The sequence below is a fragment of the Pleurodeles waltl genome, chromosome 1_2 (genome assembly GCF_031143425.1).
Source record: "Pleurodeles waltl isolate 20211129_DDA chromosome 1_2, aPleWal1.hap1.20221129, whole genome shotgun sequence".
Classification (NCBI taxonomy): domain Eukaryota; kingdom Metazoa; phylum Chordata; class Amphibia; order Caudata; family Salamandridae; genus Pleurodeles; species Pleurodeles waltl.
In genome coordinates, this window is record NC_090437.1 from 978,737,231 (window position 1) to 978,753,803 (window position 16,573).

At 49.1% G+C, this 16,573-nt stretch overlaps 1 protein-coding gene across 2 annotated transcripts in view; it reads left to right on the top strand.

Annotated features, from left to right (window-relative positions):
- The window catches only part of SGCB (sarcoglycan beta), a 210,123-nt gene that overhangs the window by 52,604 nt on the left and 140,946 nt on the right, over positions 1-16,573 (top strand). For both annotated transcript variants that reach the window (XM_069201429.1, XM_069201438.1), the window contains exon 2: positions 754-960. In XM_069201429.1, coding sequence (XP_069057530.1) covers positions 754-960 — 207 coding nt within the window. The remainder of the gene's footprint in view (positions 1-753; positions 961-16,573) is intronic.

A 16,573-nucleotide genomic window follows, 5' to 3' on the forward strand; every position in this document is an offset into this window, starting at 1 on the left:
TATTTTCTTCCAGTTCGCCTCCCTTTGTAGCCTCGTTACTATAGCAGATGCAATCTGGTGATAGGGGTGGGGTTGGGGGAAGTACTGCCCTTCATAATGGACCCCCTCAGCTGGAATATCAAAAATACAATCTTATCAATAGTAGAAGTTATATGAAGGCCGCCTCGCATCATAAGCATCTAGAGGTTTCAATGACAAGTGATGGTTTATAAAGTTCATATAATTAAAGATTAAAACAGTTTGTAGTAGCTGTGATAGTTTAGCATTCTCTCAGTGGATCATCACCCATTAAACAGCTGATGACATTATGTTCCCTTTTCTAAATCTACATGTATTTTTTAATCATGTTAGGAGGCAATTTTGCTTTTAAGTGACACTAGTTTACAAGATTTTTAAATAAAGTGGAGGTAAGGTTGGTGGGTACATTTAACAAGCATTGGCAAAGCCACTAGGTTTCACCTATGCAAAATCTATTCGCTTTGTCGATCTGTTTTTACATGGCGCACAGCAGTTTACCCCACTGTATTGCATGGCTTAAGGTACAAAAAGAAAGGGCTGTGACGTGGCCAGCTTTGACTGCTTCATAACGTTTTTGTTTTTTTACTTTAAACATGTTGCACAGCAGCACAATAAGTCAGCTATTTCAATTGTCTTGTTTTAGCTCATTTGAATTAAGGTAAGTGATCAGCAAGGTGTGTGAAAGATATCAAATGTAATGTACACTGACCATATTCTTTTTTCTTGTTTTTGCAGAGTTCCAACGGCCCTGTAAAGAAGTCCATGCGTGAGAAGGCAGTCGAGCGGAGGAATGTAAACAAAGAGCATAACAGTAACTTTAAGGCTGGGTATATTCCAATTGATGAAGACCGCCTTCATAAAACTGGTTTGAGAGGCAGAAAAGGAAACCTCGCTATCTGTGTGATTGTCATCTTATTTATCTTGGCTGTTATCAATTTAATTGTGAGTATAAGTAACTTAACATATTGGGTCACATTTTTCAAGCAAGTATTACAAATCTGAAATTCTTTTCTTATATACCTAAGTCACGTACATGGTTGTTGTTGGCTGTCATTAAAGATAATACATAACTGACCATCTGTGATTCTGTAGCCGGCATCCGTGTTATGGTGACTTTGGAAAATTATCACCAAAAACCACACAAGTCTAGGTAAATCGCTTTATCTCAGTGTTCATCAGATTGTAACTAGGTTTAATGTAAACATATAAAAAACTGTGCAGTGTGCTCTCCAGTACTGTCCCAGTTTACAGACCCCTCCCCCTCCATAAACTTGGTTTAGGTAATCTAGTCTTTACTAGACCAAGAATCACGCTCTACAATAAAAATGTTATTTCTAATGCAGAAAATTGTTTTGAGATGAAGCAATGTATTAAGACCATTAATTTGTTTACCCTGTAGGGATTTTTTAGAACCTACATGATGTCACCATCCTCAGCATACTGCACACGTCAGAGTTCGTTGTGAGCATTGTTAGAAAAAGGCACTTCACCTAGTTGACTTAGAAATCTAGACATTATTACTTACACATGATTATCCTGAATTTGTCCTATTTAGAATAGTTATTGTGCAGAGGCCCTAGAAAAAAATTGCCAAGGCCACCACAGCTATTCAAAAGGAATGGGGATTTTCCAAGCTTTAGGGATTTTGTTACAAGACTTTGAGGCTCAGATGATGATCAAACATCTTTTCTAATCTTCTAGATGCAAATTGAAGTCTCCAAAGTAACAGAACCCCTAATTTCCATTTGCTTCCAAAATGCAGTTTTTTTAATCCTGTGGCATAGGTATTAAACTTGGAACATAATTGCATAAGATTGCATCTTATAAAGAACAATTGTGAAATAAAACCGACAGCTTTGTCAGTTTTTACAGAATATTACATTTCCAAAGTCCAGGCTGTTTAGTCCTGTCGGTTCTGATCTAGCATTGGGCATTTTGCAAACCAAGTTTCTTTTACTGGAGCTAGAACATTTACTGTGTTATGGTTTTTTATATGTTATAAGTCTGGCTCCAGACTGTGGTTTGCTATTAAACCATCATATTTTTAAATAGATTTTATCGAAGGTTTTATCATCAGTACTGCGTGCAATGTTCAATGTCGGGCCCATAAGGCCTTAATCTCAGTACTAGCCATGTCAAGACAATATTCACCATGTTATATTCAAGCAACTATTAAACTTCTGACCTCCTCCACACCCACCCTCCAGCTGCTAAGAGTCGTCCCTCATTTCCACTTCTGGGTTGAAATATAAAAATTTCAGGCTGCTGTGTTGGTTATCCGTAGGAGTATCATGGTCCATATCGTGACAGGGCAGAGTGTGAGGTATGACTTAAGTGAATTTGCAATCCTCTGGGTGCCAATTGTACTTCTATCACCTATTGTGTCAGGGAGATGTAGGGGCCTGTGTCAATGGCCTTTTTGGTGTGGACCCCTGGGATTGTTCAGCAGGTTTCCTGAGACCCTCCACCAGCGTCTCCCAGGCCCGAGCCAGATCCATCTGGTGCAGTCCTCTCCTTGCCGCTCAGAGGAGTACCTTGCCCTTGTAGGTGGCCCAGCACTCCAACTCTGTGCCAGACTGCTACCCGGAGTCCCCCTGGGGCCATCCAATGGCACGTGATTTACCTTTTTGTCAGCACAAATGCATGGTCCTGAAAGTAGCTAGTGACCGTCGTTTTACAGCTTTGGGGGAACCAACCCAGTATACAATGGCCCAACGAGCATGCGTCATCTTAATCAATAATATTTTCAACCAGCGTTGTGATTCTTCCCAATAAGCCAGTAGTTGGGTGACAGTCCCAAATCTCCTGTTTTAGCTCCACTCCAAACTCCCCAAAATATGGGCAAGCCACAGTCACTCTGTGGAAGTATCTATTTATGTGCCCTGGAGTAAAGTAGGCCCTAGGTAGTATAGATTAATTCATTTGCATCTGGCTTTCCTGGAAACTTTCAAGATTCTTTCTAAGATATTTACCCAGTTCTTTTTGGGACTGGGGACCCCCGGGTCTCCCTCCCACTGTGTCCTCAGGGTATCTAATGGTTGAAGCATATCTCCCCTGTTATTGCCTTGTGGAGAGAGGTTACCACTTTGACGGTATCTGCTGATAACACCAAGTATTGGCATGTGTTGTGAGTTTGGGGCTCCACCAAGCCATCTTTCCAACAAATGCAGATCGCTGTGTTAGAAGAAGTGACCCTGCGGGAGGTCAAATTCCAAGCGGAATTCCTTGAATGGCAGGAGTTCTTTGGTCCTGAACACTTTTGTTGCCCCTGCCACTTGACATTCCGTCAAGCCCTCCCAACTGCCACTGTGGGGTAAGGCTTTCATCATGGTCACAGGTATTTCTCGTGAGTATGGGAGACGTGTCTGTGATTTTTGTATGCACCTATTCCAACAGCGTTGTATTACTTCTGAGGGTCTTCACCCGAGGCTTACCCCAGTCCCAGCAGAACCTCTGTCAGACTAGGCAGCGTCGAGACAAAGGGTCTCACAGGTGTGACTGGATTCTGTCGTCCCGCCAGCCATTCAGCGTACCACTGGAGCTGGGGCTGCCAAGTAGTAGGACTCAAACTCCAGCACCGCCAGTCCCCCATCAGTCAAAGGGTGCTGTAACCTGGAAAGAGACACCCTCTGCCGACCCGGGCCCCATAGGAATGTCGTTGTCATGGTGTCCAACTCTCTGAACAGTGCTCTAGGGACCTTGTGGAAGGGCAGTCCTCTTCAGCAGGGCTACCCGTCCTGCAACTGAAAGCAGTAATGTGCTACAGAGTTCTATCTTTGCCCAACTGATCTAATAATTGTTCCACATTCTCCTCTAGGATGTCCTGCTTACCATGAAAAATTTGGTCCTTAAAGAGAAGCAGCGGGGTTTCCACAACAGTTCCCTCGGGCCCTCCAGCAGATGACCAGTTGCACTCATCAGAAACAAACAGAACTTCTGCCAGTTTACCCATAGGCCCAACATAGAGCCAAAGTCCGCAAGCATTGCCCGAGCTCCTTCTAGGTCCAAAGCGATATTTTGGAGGAATAGTACCAGGTCATCTGCATATAGGGCTATGCGGTGAGAGTAAGTGCTCAACTGAAGCCCCTTATATCTGTTCTCGTCTCTTGCTAGGCAGGCCAGTGGCTCCATAGCCAGGGCAATAACAGAGACGAAAGTGGACATCCCTCCTGTGTCCCACAATCTGCACTTTACCTCTCTGAGTTCGTCTCGTGAACTCTAGCCGTGGGATCCGTATGTAATAGTTGGGTCCACACTAGGAAACCCCCCCCCATCTCATCCAGGCCATCACTTCATATAAAACCCTCCATTCTAGACTATCAAAGGCCTTCTCAATGTCCACAGCGAAAATCGCTGCCTCAGCCCTGTCATAGGGATCAGCCTCCATAACTGCTAGGAATCTTCTGATATTGAGTTCCTTGTTTCGGCTGGGTGTAAACTTTGCCTGATCGGAGTGGATCAATTTGGGCATCAAGGAGAGAAGCCATGGGGCCAGGATTTTGCTGAGGACCTTGTAGTCTAAGTTGAGCATTGACAGAGGTTGGTAGGCCCTACAGGCAGACAGCTGTTTCCTGGGTGTCAGCCCTGCTACTGCAAAGCCTCACGAGTCGATTCTGGTAAGTGGCTTATGTTCCTCGCCATTTTATACAGATCTACAAGTTTGGGTGCTAGTTCTGTTAACTGGCAGTCCTTCTGTCCCTGTGTCTTCCCACAGGCTAGACCCTTAATAACCGCTCTTACCTCTTGAATAGTAATTGCAGCCCCCAGCCCTTCAACTTCGTCCTGTGTGAGTCATGAGTGGCAGCAGCGCCAAAAAGGCACATATCGCCTCCTCCTCATGCCTGGTGAGGCTCTTATAGAGCTTTTTTGTGATAGTGCACGAAATGGTAGTTGATTTCTCCCTGCCTATATATGGTCAGGAGCCGTCCTCTGTACAAAGTTCCACTATCATCGAACTTCTTATAGCTGAATTAGCTAGCCACGCCAGCAAGGAGCCAGTTTTGTCACGTTCAGCATGAGCGTGCACCATATATTGTTTGTAGTTGAAACATCGGAGTCTCTCTACGTGGCCTGCCACTTTTTCTTTTGCCTCCAATAGAGTTTGTTGTAAGTAGGACTGTCCTGGTCTCCTTTTTTCCACTTTCTTCAAGTCCCGCTCAACCTCCAGCACCTCTCTTAGTAAGGTACCCCTGACTCACACCAATTCCGCTATACATTTCCAGCATATTACCGCCTTGAAGTAATCCCATTCTAGTTAGGGGGTTGAGACAATGCCACTATTCTCCTCATACTATCTCTGTATGTGTCCCTGTTTTGCCTTTAAGTATTGTGGGCCCTCCAGTGATTCAGGTTTTAGCTCCATGTGGGGATACATGGTATAGGGCTCTCCCACTTCAGATGCAGCAGTATCGACTTGTGGTCTGCAATAGTATGAACCAAATACTTTACATCATGTACCTGGCCATACACACCAGGCGTACAAAGAAAGACGTTGAGATGTATCTGGAGATTGTGTAGGCCTCAGTAGATGGAATAGTCTTGTGACTGAGAGTGCATCTGCAGCCACGAGTCTGAGGCCCCATTGCGTTTGCCAATCGGTAAAAATTTGGGCTGCTCTGAGAACCGGTGAATCCCACACTGGGGGGGTCTGATTGGTCTGCCTTGATGGTCTGCTACACAGTTAAAATCCCCTCTCACATTGGTGGTTTGGACTAGGTAGAAGGCCAGTTGGCCCGATAGGCATGCAAGGAAGGTTCCCTGGTCAATGTTCGGGGCTTAGATATTAACTAGTGCTATGTCCTGATGTCCTAAGCAGCCCGTCACCACCACTTACCTTCCCTCTGGATCTATAGCGTCTCCTGTGTGTTGGAAGGGGTCCCCAGCTCGAATCCAAATCAGCATGCCTCTTGCATATGCTGAGTATATAGTGTAATAGGTCTGTCTCCTCCACCTTCTGTGGGGTGCCGTCCCTCCTTAGCAGTGAGTTGTGTCTCATGTTGGAATGCCACATGTATCCCCCTCCTATTCAGGTAGGAAAAAATACTTTATAACGTTTCGTCATAGTGTGCATCCCCCTGATGGTCCAAGAGAGTAATTTGTAGGGCATGAGGGGAGCCATAAGTGCAGTACAGTAATCTCCCGTGCAGTTCCCTCCCTCTTCCCCCGCCCCATCCATGGCTTCTTGTAGGAAAATGCTACAGTTGGCATGGTCACCCCCCACTTTTTGCCTAGTGATGATGCCATCTTTGATTGGAAGTGTGCTGGGAACCTGCTAACCAGGCTCCAGCACCAGTGTTCTTTTCCTAAAACTGTACCTTTGTTTCCACAATTGGCACAACCCTGGCACACAGTTAAGTCCCTTGTAAGAGGTACCCCGGTACCAAGAGTCCTGTGGCCAGAGAAGGTCCCTAGGGGCTGCAGCATGTATTATGCCACCCTCAGGGACCCTTCACTCAGTTCATGCACACTGCTTTGCAGCTTGTGCGTGCTGGTGGGGAGAAAAGACAAAGTCGACATGGCACTCCCCCTCAGAGTGCCAGGCCTACAAACCACTGCCTGTGGCATAGGTAAGTCACCCCTCCAGCAGGCCTTACAGCCCTAAGGCAGGGTGCACTACAACACAGGTGAGGGCATAGCTGTATGAGCACTATGCTCCTACAGTGTCAATTCTTAGACATTGTAAGTGCAGGGTAGCCATGCTGAGTATATGGTCTGGGAGTTTGTCATTACGAACTCCACAGCACCATAATGGCTACACTGAATACTGGGAAGTTTGGTATCAAACTTCTTAGCACAATGATGCCAATGTGGGATTTATTGAGAAATGCACAAAGAAGGAATCTTGGAGATGCCCTCTGTATGTTAGCCCAACTACTAGTGCAAGGCTGACTGGTCTGTGCCAGCCTGCTACTTCCAGACGAGTTTCTGACCACATGGAGCGAGTGCCTTTGTGCACTCTGTGGTCAGAAACAAAGCCTGTCCTGGGTGCTTCACACCTCCCCCTGCAGGAACTGTAAGACCTGGCGGTGAGCGTCAAAGACTCAAGCGGGTGTTACAATGCCCCAGGGCACTCTAGCTAGTGGAGATGCCTGCCCCCACCCACCCTGTGGCCCCCCTCCCGGATGAATCACCTCTTTCGGTGGCAAGTCCGAAAGGATAATGAGAAAAACAAGGAGTCAGCCCCTCAGCCAGGTCCACCCCTAAGGTGACCAGAGCTGAAGTGACCCCCCTCCTTGAGAAATCTTCCAGCTTGCTTTGGAGGATTAGGACCAATAGGGAAGTGCTCCCCTCCCCAGAGGGAGTGGACACAAGGAGGGTGTAGCCACCCTCAGGGACAATAGCCATTGGCTACTGCCCTCTAATCCTAACACACCCCTACATTTTGTATTTTAGGGGCGATCCTGAACCCATCTCTTCAGATTCCTGACGACCTCTCAAGAAGAAGGAGGACTGCTGAGCTGAAAACCCAGCAGAGAAGAAAAGGAAATGACAACTGACTTGGCCCCAGCCCTACCTGCCTGTTTCCTGCTTCAAAGACCCTGCAACCGAAAAGCGCAGTGTTCTACATGACTAGTGACCCCTATAAAGCCTCCCGGGGACTGCCTGCATCACCGAGGACCAAGTACTCCCATGGGCATTGGCTCTGCCCAACCATAAGAAAAGACATCCATCTTTAAAGGGACTTCCATCTCACTCCAGAAACGTGAGTCCCCACTACTCTGCACCCGATGCCCCCGGCCCGTATCCAAAGGAACCAACTATCCAGAGAGGACCCGCAGGCGACTCCGACGAAGTGTCCACCCTGGGCTGACCGCTCTGCACACCCATGACGACGCCTGCAGAGGGAATCCCGAGGACCCCCCTGACCGTGACTGCCCGGGACAAAGATATCTGATGCCTGGAGAAGTACTGCACCCACAGCCCCCAGGCCCGTGAGGAACCGACCACTGGTGCAGCAACGACCAGCAGGCGGCCCTCACCCTTGCCCAGTCGGTGGCTTTCCCGAGAGGCCCCCCGTGCCCTGCCTGCAGCGCCTAAGTGCCCCCCGGGTCCCTCCATAGAGTTCTATTGAGAACCAGATGCCCTGTTCGCACACTGCACCTGGCCTCCACCGTGCTGCTGAGGGTGTGGTTTGTGTGCCTACTTAGGGCCCCTCCAGTACTCCTCCAAACCCCCCTTGTCTGCCCTCCGACAACACGGGTACTTACCTGCAAGCAGACTGGAACCGGAGTACCCCCTTTCTCCATAGGTGCCCAGGTTATTTTGGCTCCTGTTTGACCTCTGCACCTGACCGGCCCTGTGTTGCTGGTGCTGGGTGCTTGGGGTTGTCTTGAACCCCCAACGGTGGGCTACCTATGCCCCAGAGACTGAACCCGTAAGTGTGGTACTTACCCCTAAAACTGTACTGTACTTACCTCCCCCAGGAACTGTTGAAAATTGCAGTGTCCACTTTTAAAATAGCTTTTTGCCATTTTAATGAAAATTGTGTACAATATTGAATCTATTCAAAGTATCAACTACCTTTCATTTAATGTACTTACCTGCTAAATGAATCTTGAGGTTCTAAAAATAAATTAACAAAATAATATTTTTCTATATAAAAACCTACTGGCCTGGAGTTAAGTCATTGAGTGTGCGTTTTCACTTATTGCTTGTGTGGTTACAACAAATGTTTAACACTACCCTCTGATAAGCCTAATTGCTCGACCACAATACCACAAATAGAGCATTAGTATTATCTGTTATTGCCTCTGTCAAGCCTCTTGGGGAACCGCTGGACTCTATGCACACTATATCTCATTTTGATATAGTATATACAGAGCCAGCTTCCTACACTCCTGCAACCCCACTTCCAGCAATCTTATGAAACGTTGTGCCTTACGACTCTGGCAGTTCCCATTACAACAAAGTACATTCAAACTCCTACTCCCCCAGACAAGCAGCCAATTACCTCCCATCCAAACAGTCAAACAAACAATAACACTCACAAGAGAACCCACGTGTAACTCTTGTCCTGGGGTTGCTGCGGTGACCGTGATATAACTATCTCTGTTTAATGGGAAGTGCCGGAGTCGTAAGGCACAAAGTTTCTTACGTTTGCTGGAGGATAAAACACAGATCCAGCATCTCTGAGGACTATCCGCCAGGCACCCCCTCCCAGCTTAGAAAGCAGTGTTAATGTCACTGCATGAGACAATATCTGTTTGTCATGTATCATGCAGTACCTCCATCTCATCACCATAGTCGGGAGATAAAAAATCATATCAACGCAGTCATAAATTCAGATAATTTTGTTGGCGGTCTTAGGAGTCACTATTGGTAACTCGTTGCTCGAGCCCTCCGAGATGCTGGTTCCGTGTTCAACCCCTCCTCCTCATCATCTAATACGGATGTGGGGCTTGCCCCCACATTGCTCATGGATGCCACCATCACTTTTTGGTGTTCCTGTTGGGTCTCCTCCTTGGAGGGAGCAGGCCTCTGGGCATTGGCGTGCCGCCGTCATTATCGGGCCCTATGCTAGCGGCTTCCGCAGGATCCCTGGCTCGGTCCAGCTGATTTGTGTTGATCTTTCCGGGACCAAACATCCTCCAGAGTTTAGAAGAACTGTGTACACTCTGTCGTTATCACTCTTAGCCTGGCGGGAAACTCCCAGTGTGTTGGTGGGAAGAGTTGGGGGGGAGTCATTATTTTATTTTCATTGTTATTGTTTTTTATTTTTTTTTATTTTTAAGAACTCAAACAGCTTTGGGCATTTTTTTTGAACGACGGACAAAAGTTAAAAGTTTGGTGAAATGCTGTCAAAAGTAACATCAGCCACCCACCAAAATTTACTATATTAAAAGGCCCCAACCTGAAAGCGGTTCTTTTTAAAGCACAGGGATGACCACTTGCCCAGCTGTCAGCTCTAAATTTGTAAGACAATAGTCCGTCAGGCTGGTGGAGGTAATGTCCTCTGCCACCCTGAAGGATGGTACTCTGCACGCTAAACTCTAAATCAGACCATTAGAATCAATAATGGGTGTAAAGATGCTCGCAGCACTAGAAAGCAGATTATTGAGGATAGATAGCGGCTTTGGTTTATGGTCACTGAAAATGGGACCGCTCCTCAACAAACCTACTATGTTCCTGGCTGCTAAGCAGAAATTTTGGCTGTTGGGGGACATTATCCCACTCATTTGTGGTATGGAAAAAAAATCACTCCTGACTTACAATGCAGAGTCATTGTTTTCTGCCTTATCGCACTCACTTCTTGAATATTTTGCACCAGACCATAGTAAACCGACGTGCGTGAGTTGCATACAGGTCCTACAGCTCCTACTGAGTTTTCTCCTCTGATATAGTACAAAGAATAATACACTGACTTTAAATGGTTCCCGACATTTCTGTAAGAATTCCGAGGGCGCTATATTTATGTTGGCTGTCCCAGGCTGAGGACTGTGGAGGGGAATAAAGTCAAGCTGCTGAGTTTAGTCAATTTTGTGTCTTGTTAAAAAATGTAGTTGGTGGGATGTACCATCATATAGCTAGACTATAAATGCTGTAAAGACAGTCATATATTCCTGTGTATTTCAACTTGTTGCTTTTCTGTGTCTCTATAATCACTGTTTATACTGATACATTTCATAATCAGATATGAAAGTTGTTTCTAATGTATCCGAAGTTTCCTTTAGCCTCAACTATGCTTGCTAAGTTTAATGGCTGTAGTAGTATCGGAAGCCTGTTTATTCATGGTAGTAGATAACCTTATTTTCATTGTTTACACATGAAAGCTGGGTTTTAGGAGAATAATGAACTCAGTATTTTATTCATGAATGACACGTTGTCCTCAAGGACGTCTTGCGCTTCCTCTGGAGAAGATCCTGCCACTTGCTCACTGGAAAAGTTTATGGTGAAAATGAAAAGCTTCTGTCATGTAATTAGGTTCCACAAACTTGTATTGAATGAAAACGTATATAAACTGTCCTAAATTTCTTATATTTTAGCATTAGGCTCTTACTGACCCTTTTCTAATGGAAACTGGTCAGCTGAAATGGTGGTGATTTCTTATGATTAAATATGCTTAGGCTTACATGTTGTGTTTCATTTTTAATAAAGTGTTTTGCCACTTAGGGGGTGATTCTAAGCTTGAACCGCCAGAAGACCGTACCGCGGTCAAAAGACCGCGGCGGTCATTCTGGGTTTCCCACTGGGCTGGCGGGCGACCGCCGAAAGTCCGCCCGCCAGCCCAGCGGGAATCACCCTTCCCACGAGGACGCCGGCTCAGAATGGAGCCGGCGGAGTGGGAAGGTGCGACGGGTGCAGTTGCACCCGTCGCGAATTTCAGTGTCTGCAAAGCAGACACTGAAATTCTTTGTGGGGCCCTCTTACGGGGGCCCCTGCAGTGCCCATGCCATTGGCATGGGCAATGCAGGGGCCCCCAGGGGCCCCACGGCACCCCATACCGCCATCCTGTTCCCGGCGGGCGAACCGCCAGGAACAGGATGGCGGTATGCGGTGTCAGAATCCCCATGGCGGATTCCCATGGGCAGCGGAAAGTCGGCGGTACACTGCCGGCTTTCCGCTTCTGGCCGCGGCTGTACCGCCGCAGTCAGAATGCCCGGCGGTGCACCGCCAGCCTGTTGGCGGTGCTACCGCCGACCTCCGCCCTGGCGGTAATTACCGCCAGGGTCAGAATGACCCCCTTAGTTTTCTGTAATGAGCCACGTGCACCACATCATTTTATCCACCTCTCAACAGATATCTAACACAATCGATAGACATCAAACGTGTGATAACATTCTCACCAGCCTATTATCCTTCATTGCTTTTCTTGCCTTTATTGGACCAGAAAGGTTTACCGAGCCACGGAAATAAGACATTGTCCAATTTGATTATATTTGAAAGTGGCACTGTGACGAGGGGCCAACAAAAATGCAAAGTGTAAAGGCTGGGGTCCACAGCTCAATAATACTTATTTCTGATGGATACAACTACCTGTGGATTCCTCACCTGATGAATACTCCCATGGCGCCAGCATTTGACGGAAATCTTCTTACTAGTCTCTGCACGTCGACGAGGACGTCACTCTAGCCCACGCGACGCCGTCTGACGTCATACAGGCAATAAGAAGTCCTCGCCGACGTGCCGATGACAGTTCCCTTTTTTCCGTGCATTCGAAACGGTTATCTTCGAGGGAGTTACTGTTACCTTCGTGGTTACAGTGTATTGTCTGCTGCGTAGTCTTCTCTGCGGTAACAATGTCTCAGAGGAAGTCGGGTTTCAAGCCCTGTCGGGAGTGTGGGGGCAAGATGTCAGTTACAGATCCTCACTCCGACTGTCTATGGTGTTTGAGCTCCGACCACGACGTCTCGACTTGCGATTCATGTCAGCACATGAATCCGAAGGCCCTCAAAGAGCGCGAGGCCAAGTTATTTATGGCAAAGTCAAAGAAGAAGGAGAAACATCATAAGAAGTCTTCTTCGCCAAGGTCTCACCGGCGTCATCGAGACTCCCGGCGCCGTAGAGACTCACGACGTCACTCCAGCAAGGAGTCTCGTTCGAGGTCACCTTCGGCTCGGCGTCGGAGGACTTGGGAGGTCAGCCCCACGGTCACGCCGCATCCATCGACGCCGTTGCCCTCTCCGGCGTCACCGACTTCACCTGGTCAGGCGTCAGTGATTGAGGTGGTGCAGCCTCTTGTGTTTTCTCCGGCGTCGCAGACGTCGAGGCCGGCGTCGGGGTCGCCCTCGATCCAGGCACCCCAGTATCCGGCTTTTCCCACTCCTGGAGCCGATAGTACCGCGTTTCTTAATGCGATGTATACCATCTTTCAGCAGATGGCTCCAGGAGCTGCTCCGGCTGGTCCTTCGGGGCCCTTGGCCTTTTCGTTGGGTGATCCTGCGCCTCTTCGGCCGGCACCCTTTATGCCCTTTCTCCCTTTTGGGAATGTGGGCTCGGCGCCGGTGCCGGCGTCGGTGGCCGCTCCGGTGGCTTCGGATGTTTCGGCCCCGGAGGTTGCCCCTCCGTCGAAGTCAGGATTTTGCCCTGTGACTCCGGTTGGTCCATCGGCTCCAAGACCTCGTCCTCCGGCTCCTGCCTCGGCGCCGAAGCTGCCTGTGGCGCCGGACGCGGCGTCAGATGCTTCTGGAGATCGGCGCCGTTCTTCGACGTCGGCGGAGGCCATGTCGACTCCGCGTATCGAGGAGAGACTTCATTCGAGGAGGCGTGCTCTCCGTCTTTTAGAAGAGCAAGAGTACCAGCGAGTCCTAGAGGAGGGAGAGATTGAGGACTCTGGAGACGGACTGCATGGTCTGGATACAGCCAGTGGGCTGGACACTTCCCCTGAGTGGGACCTTTCATCTCCAGGGGAATATACGGAGGAGGCTGCTTCCTTTCATGCTGTGGTGAGGAAGGCAGCGAGCTTTTTGGACCTGCCTTTGCCGGTGGCAGAGGCAAAGCAGAATTTGCTGACAGAGGTATTGCATCCGGCCTCTGCTGCAGCTGAGCCTCTCTTGCCATTTAATGAGGCTTTGCTGGATCCGGTGTTGGAGGTGTGGAAGAAGCCGGTGTCTTCCTCGGCTGTTCATAGGGCTGTGGCCAGGAGGTATCGAGCTGCACCATCTGACCCTGGCTTTCTCTCTAGACACCCTACGCCGGAGAGCTTGGTGGTGCAAGCCTCCTGTTCCTCAAAGTCAGCGCCTGGTTCCTTCCCGACGGTGCCTGGAGACAGAGACTCCAAGAAACTGGATGCGCAGTCCAAGAAAATATTTTCGTCATGCAGTTTGGCGTTGAAGGCCACCAACGCCACGTGCATTCTGGGGAGGTACATCCATGCGCTGATGGATGATATTTCGTCTTCATTCACGGAGCTTCCCCAGGGTCTTTTGGATGTGGTCTCGGACGCCCAGGCTGCCGCGACCCAGATTATCCAGTCTGGGCTGGACACGACCGACTCGGTGGCCAGGGCGATGGGCACGGCTGTGGTGGCAAGAAGACAGGCCTGGCTCCGAAACTCAGGGTTCTCTGCGGATGTGCAGTCGACCCTGCTGGACCTCCCGTTTGATGGGGACAGACTGTTTGGAGCCAAGGCAGATTCAGCCTTGGAACGATTTAAGGAGAGCAGAGCCACAGCCAAATCGTTAGGACTGCAAGCTCCTTCTTCCTCTGCCTCTTCTAGAATTTTCAGGAGGTTTCGGGGATTTGGGCGTGGCTCTTATTCCTCTTCCTTTCGGGGGAGGTTCCAGCAACCCGCCTCTTCCCTCCCCTATAGGTCATTTAGAGGGAGGGGGAGGGGTGGGGTCCGTACCAGAGGAGCCTCTCAACAGCACTCTGCCTCTTCCTCGTCCTCTGGAGGGGTGCAGCAGGGGAAGCAGCCTTAGGCTTCCACCGTTTCCCACTCACTCCTCTCCTGTAGGGGGCAGATTACAGCGTTTTCTCCACAAGTGGAAGTCTATCACAACGGACACTTGGGTTCTCGGCATTGTGGGAAAAGGCTACGCCCTTCCCTTTCGGGAGTTCCCGCACCTCATCCCGCCCCGCCCATCTTATTGTTCAGAAGAACACCTCCTGTTGCTAGAACAGGAGGTTCAAGTCCTCCTTTCAAAGGGCGCGGTAGAGTTGGTCCCAGAGCAGGAAAAGGGTCGAGGTTGTTACTCAAGATACTTCCTGATTCCCAAAAAGGATGGTCAGTTGAGACCAATCCTGGATCTGAGGATCTTGAATTGGTTCCTCAAACAGGAAAAGTTCAAGATGCTGACCCTAGCACAGGTGCTTTTGGCGTTGAACAAGGAAGATTGGATGGTGTCTGTCGACTTGCAGGATGCTTACTTTCATATCCCGATACTCAAGTCGCACAGGAAGTATCTCCGGTTTGTGGTAGGGTCGCAGCACTATCAGTTTGCGGTCCTCCCGTTTGGTCTTACTTCAGCACCTCGAGTCTTCACAAAGGTGATGTCAGTGGTTGCGGCGGAGCTCAGAAGGAAGGGGATAGCAGTATTCCCTTACTTGGACGACTGGTTGATCAAAGCCAAGTCCCCGGAGCTTGTGTCGCATCATCTGCAGTCAACAACCCAGTTGTTGTTCGACCTGGGCTTTTCGGTGAACGTGCCCAAATCTCACCTGGAGCCCTCTCAGCGCCTCCTGTTCATAGGGGCAGTACTGGATACAACATTGAGTCGAGCCTTTCCTCCGCCTCAGCGGATTCAAGATATTCAGGAATTGGTTCCAATGTTTCGAAATGGAGCGGTAGTTCCAGTCCTCAAGGTCCTTCGTCTGCTCGGTCTGTTCGCCTCCTGCATTCTGTTGGTCACGCATGCTCGCTGGCACATGAGGGCTCTTCAGTGGTGCCTCCGAAGGCAGTGGTCTCAACACAAGGGAGATTTAGAAGGTACTGTCAAGATCTCCAGAGATGCTGCTGTGGAATTGAAGTGGTGGATTGCGGGCAACAATCTTTCACAGGGGAAGCCGTTCGCGCAGTCGCCACCAGTGGCCACGGTAATAACGGATGCCTCCACCCTAGGATGGGGAGCTCATCTGGGGGATCTGGAGATCAAAGGGCTTTGGTCTCCAGAGGAACAGGTGTTTCATATCAATCTGTTGGAGTTACGGGCTGTACGTTTGGCTCTCAAGGCCTTCCTCCCATCCCTTCGTGGTCAGTCGGTACAGGTCCTGACGGACAATACTACCACGATGTGGTACATAAACAAACAGGGAGGAGTAGGGTCGTACCTTCTCTGCAGAGAAGCTCTTCGGCTATGGTCCTGGGCAAAGGACCATCAGATTTGCTTGGTGGCAAATCATCTGGCCGGGGTCTTGAATGTACGTGCGGACAGTCTCAGTCGCCAATTCTCGGCAGACCACGAGTGGCGTCTCCATCCAGATCAAGTCTGTTTAATCTTCCAGATGTGGGGGTTTCCTCGGATAGATCTGTTTGCCACTCGGGAGAACGCGCATTGCCCGTTATTCTGCAGCCTCCAGTATCCGATGCAGGGAGCGTTGGGGGACGCGTTTCAGATAACCTGGTGCGACCAGTTGCTTTACGCGTTTCCCCCCATACCCTTGATTCCTCGAGTGTTGAGGAAAATTCGCCAAGACCGGGCCCAAGTCATCTTAATAGCTCCGGATTGGCCAAGGAGGGTATGGTACTCCGACCTTCTCCAACTCTCACTGTGCCCTCCGCTCCGTCTCCCTCTCAGGGCAGACCTCCTCTCGCAGTCGCAGGGGCAGGTTTTACACCCCAACCTCCAGAGTCTGCACCTACATGCTTGGAGATTGAACGGGGCAACCTGAGTTCCTTCTCTCTCCCACCTGATGTAGTGGATGTTATCTTAGCGGCCAGGCGACACTCCACTAAATCTATCTACGCTAATAGGTGGTCTAAATTTGTTATGTGGTGTGGAGAGAGACAGATTGATCCCTTACATGCTCATCTGTCACATGTTTTGTCTTTTGCACTGTCTCTAGCGCAGAAAGGTTGTGCAGTAGCTACCATTAAGGGTTATTTGTCGGCCTTGTCAGCCTTCATTTGTCTTCCAGACCAACCATCGTTATTTAAATCCCCTATTGTTCTCAGATTCTT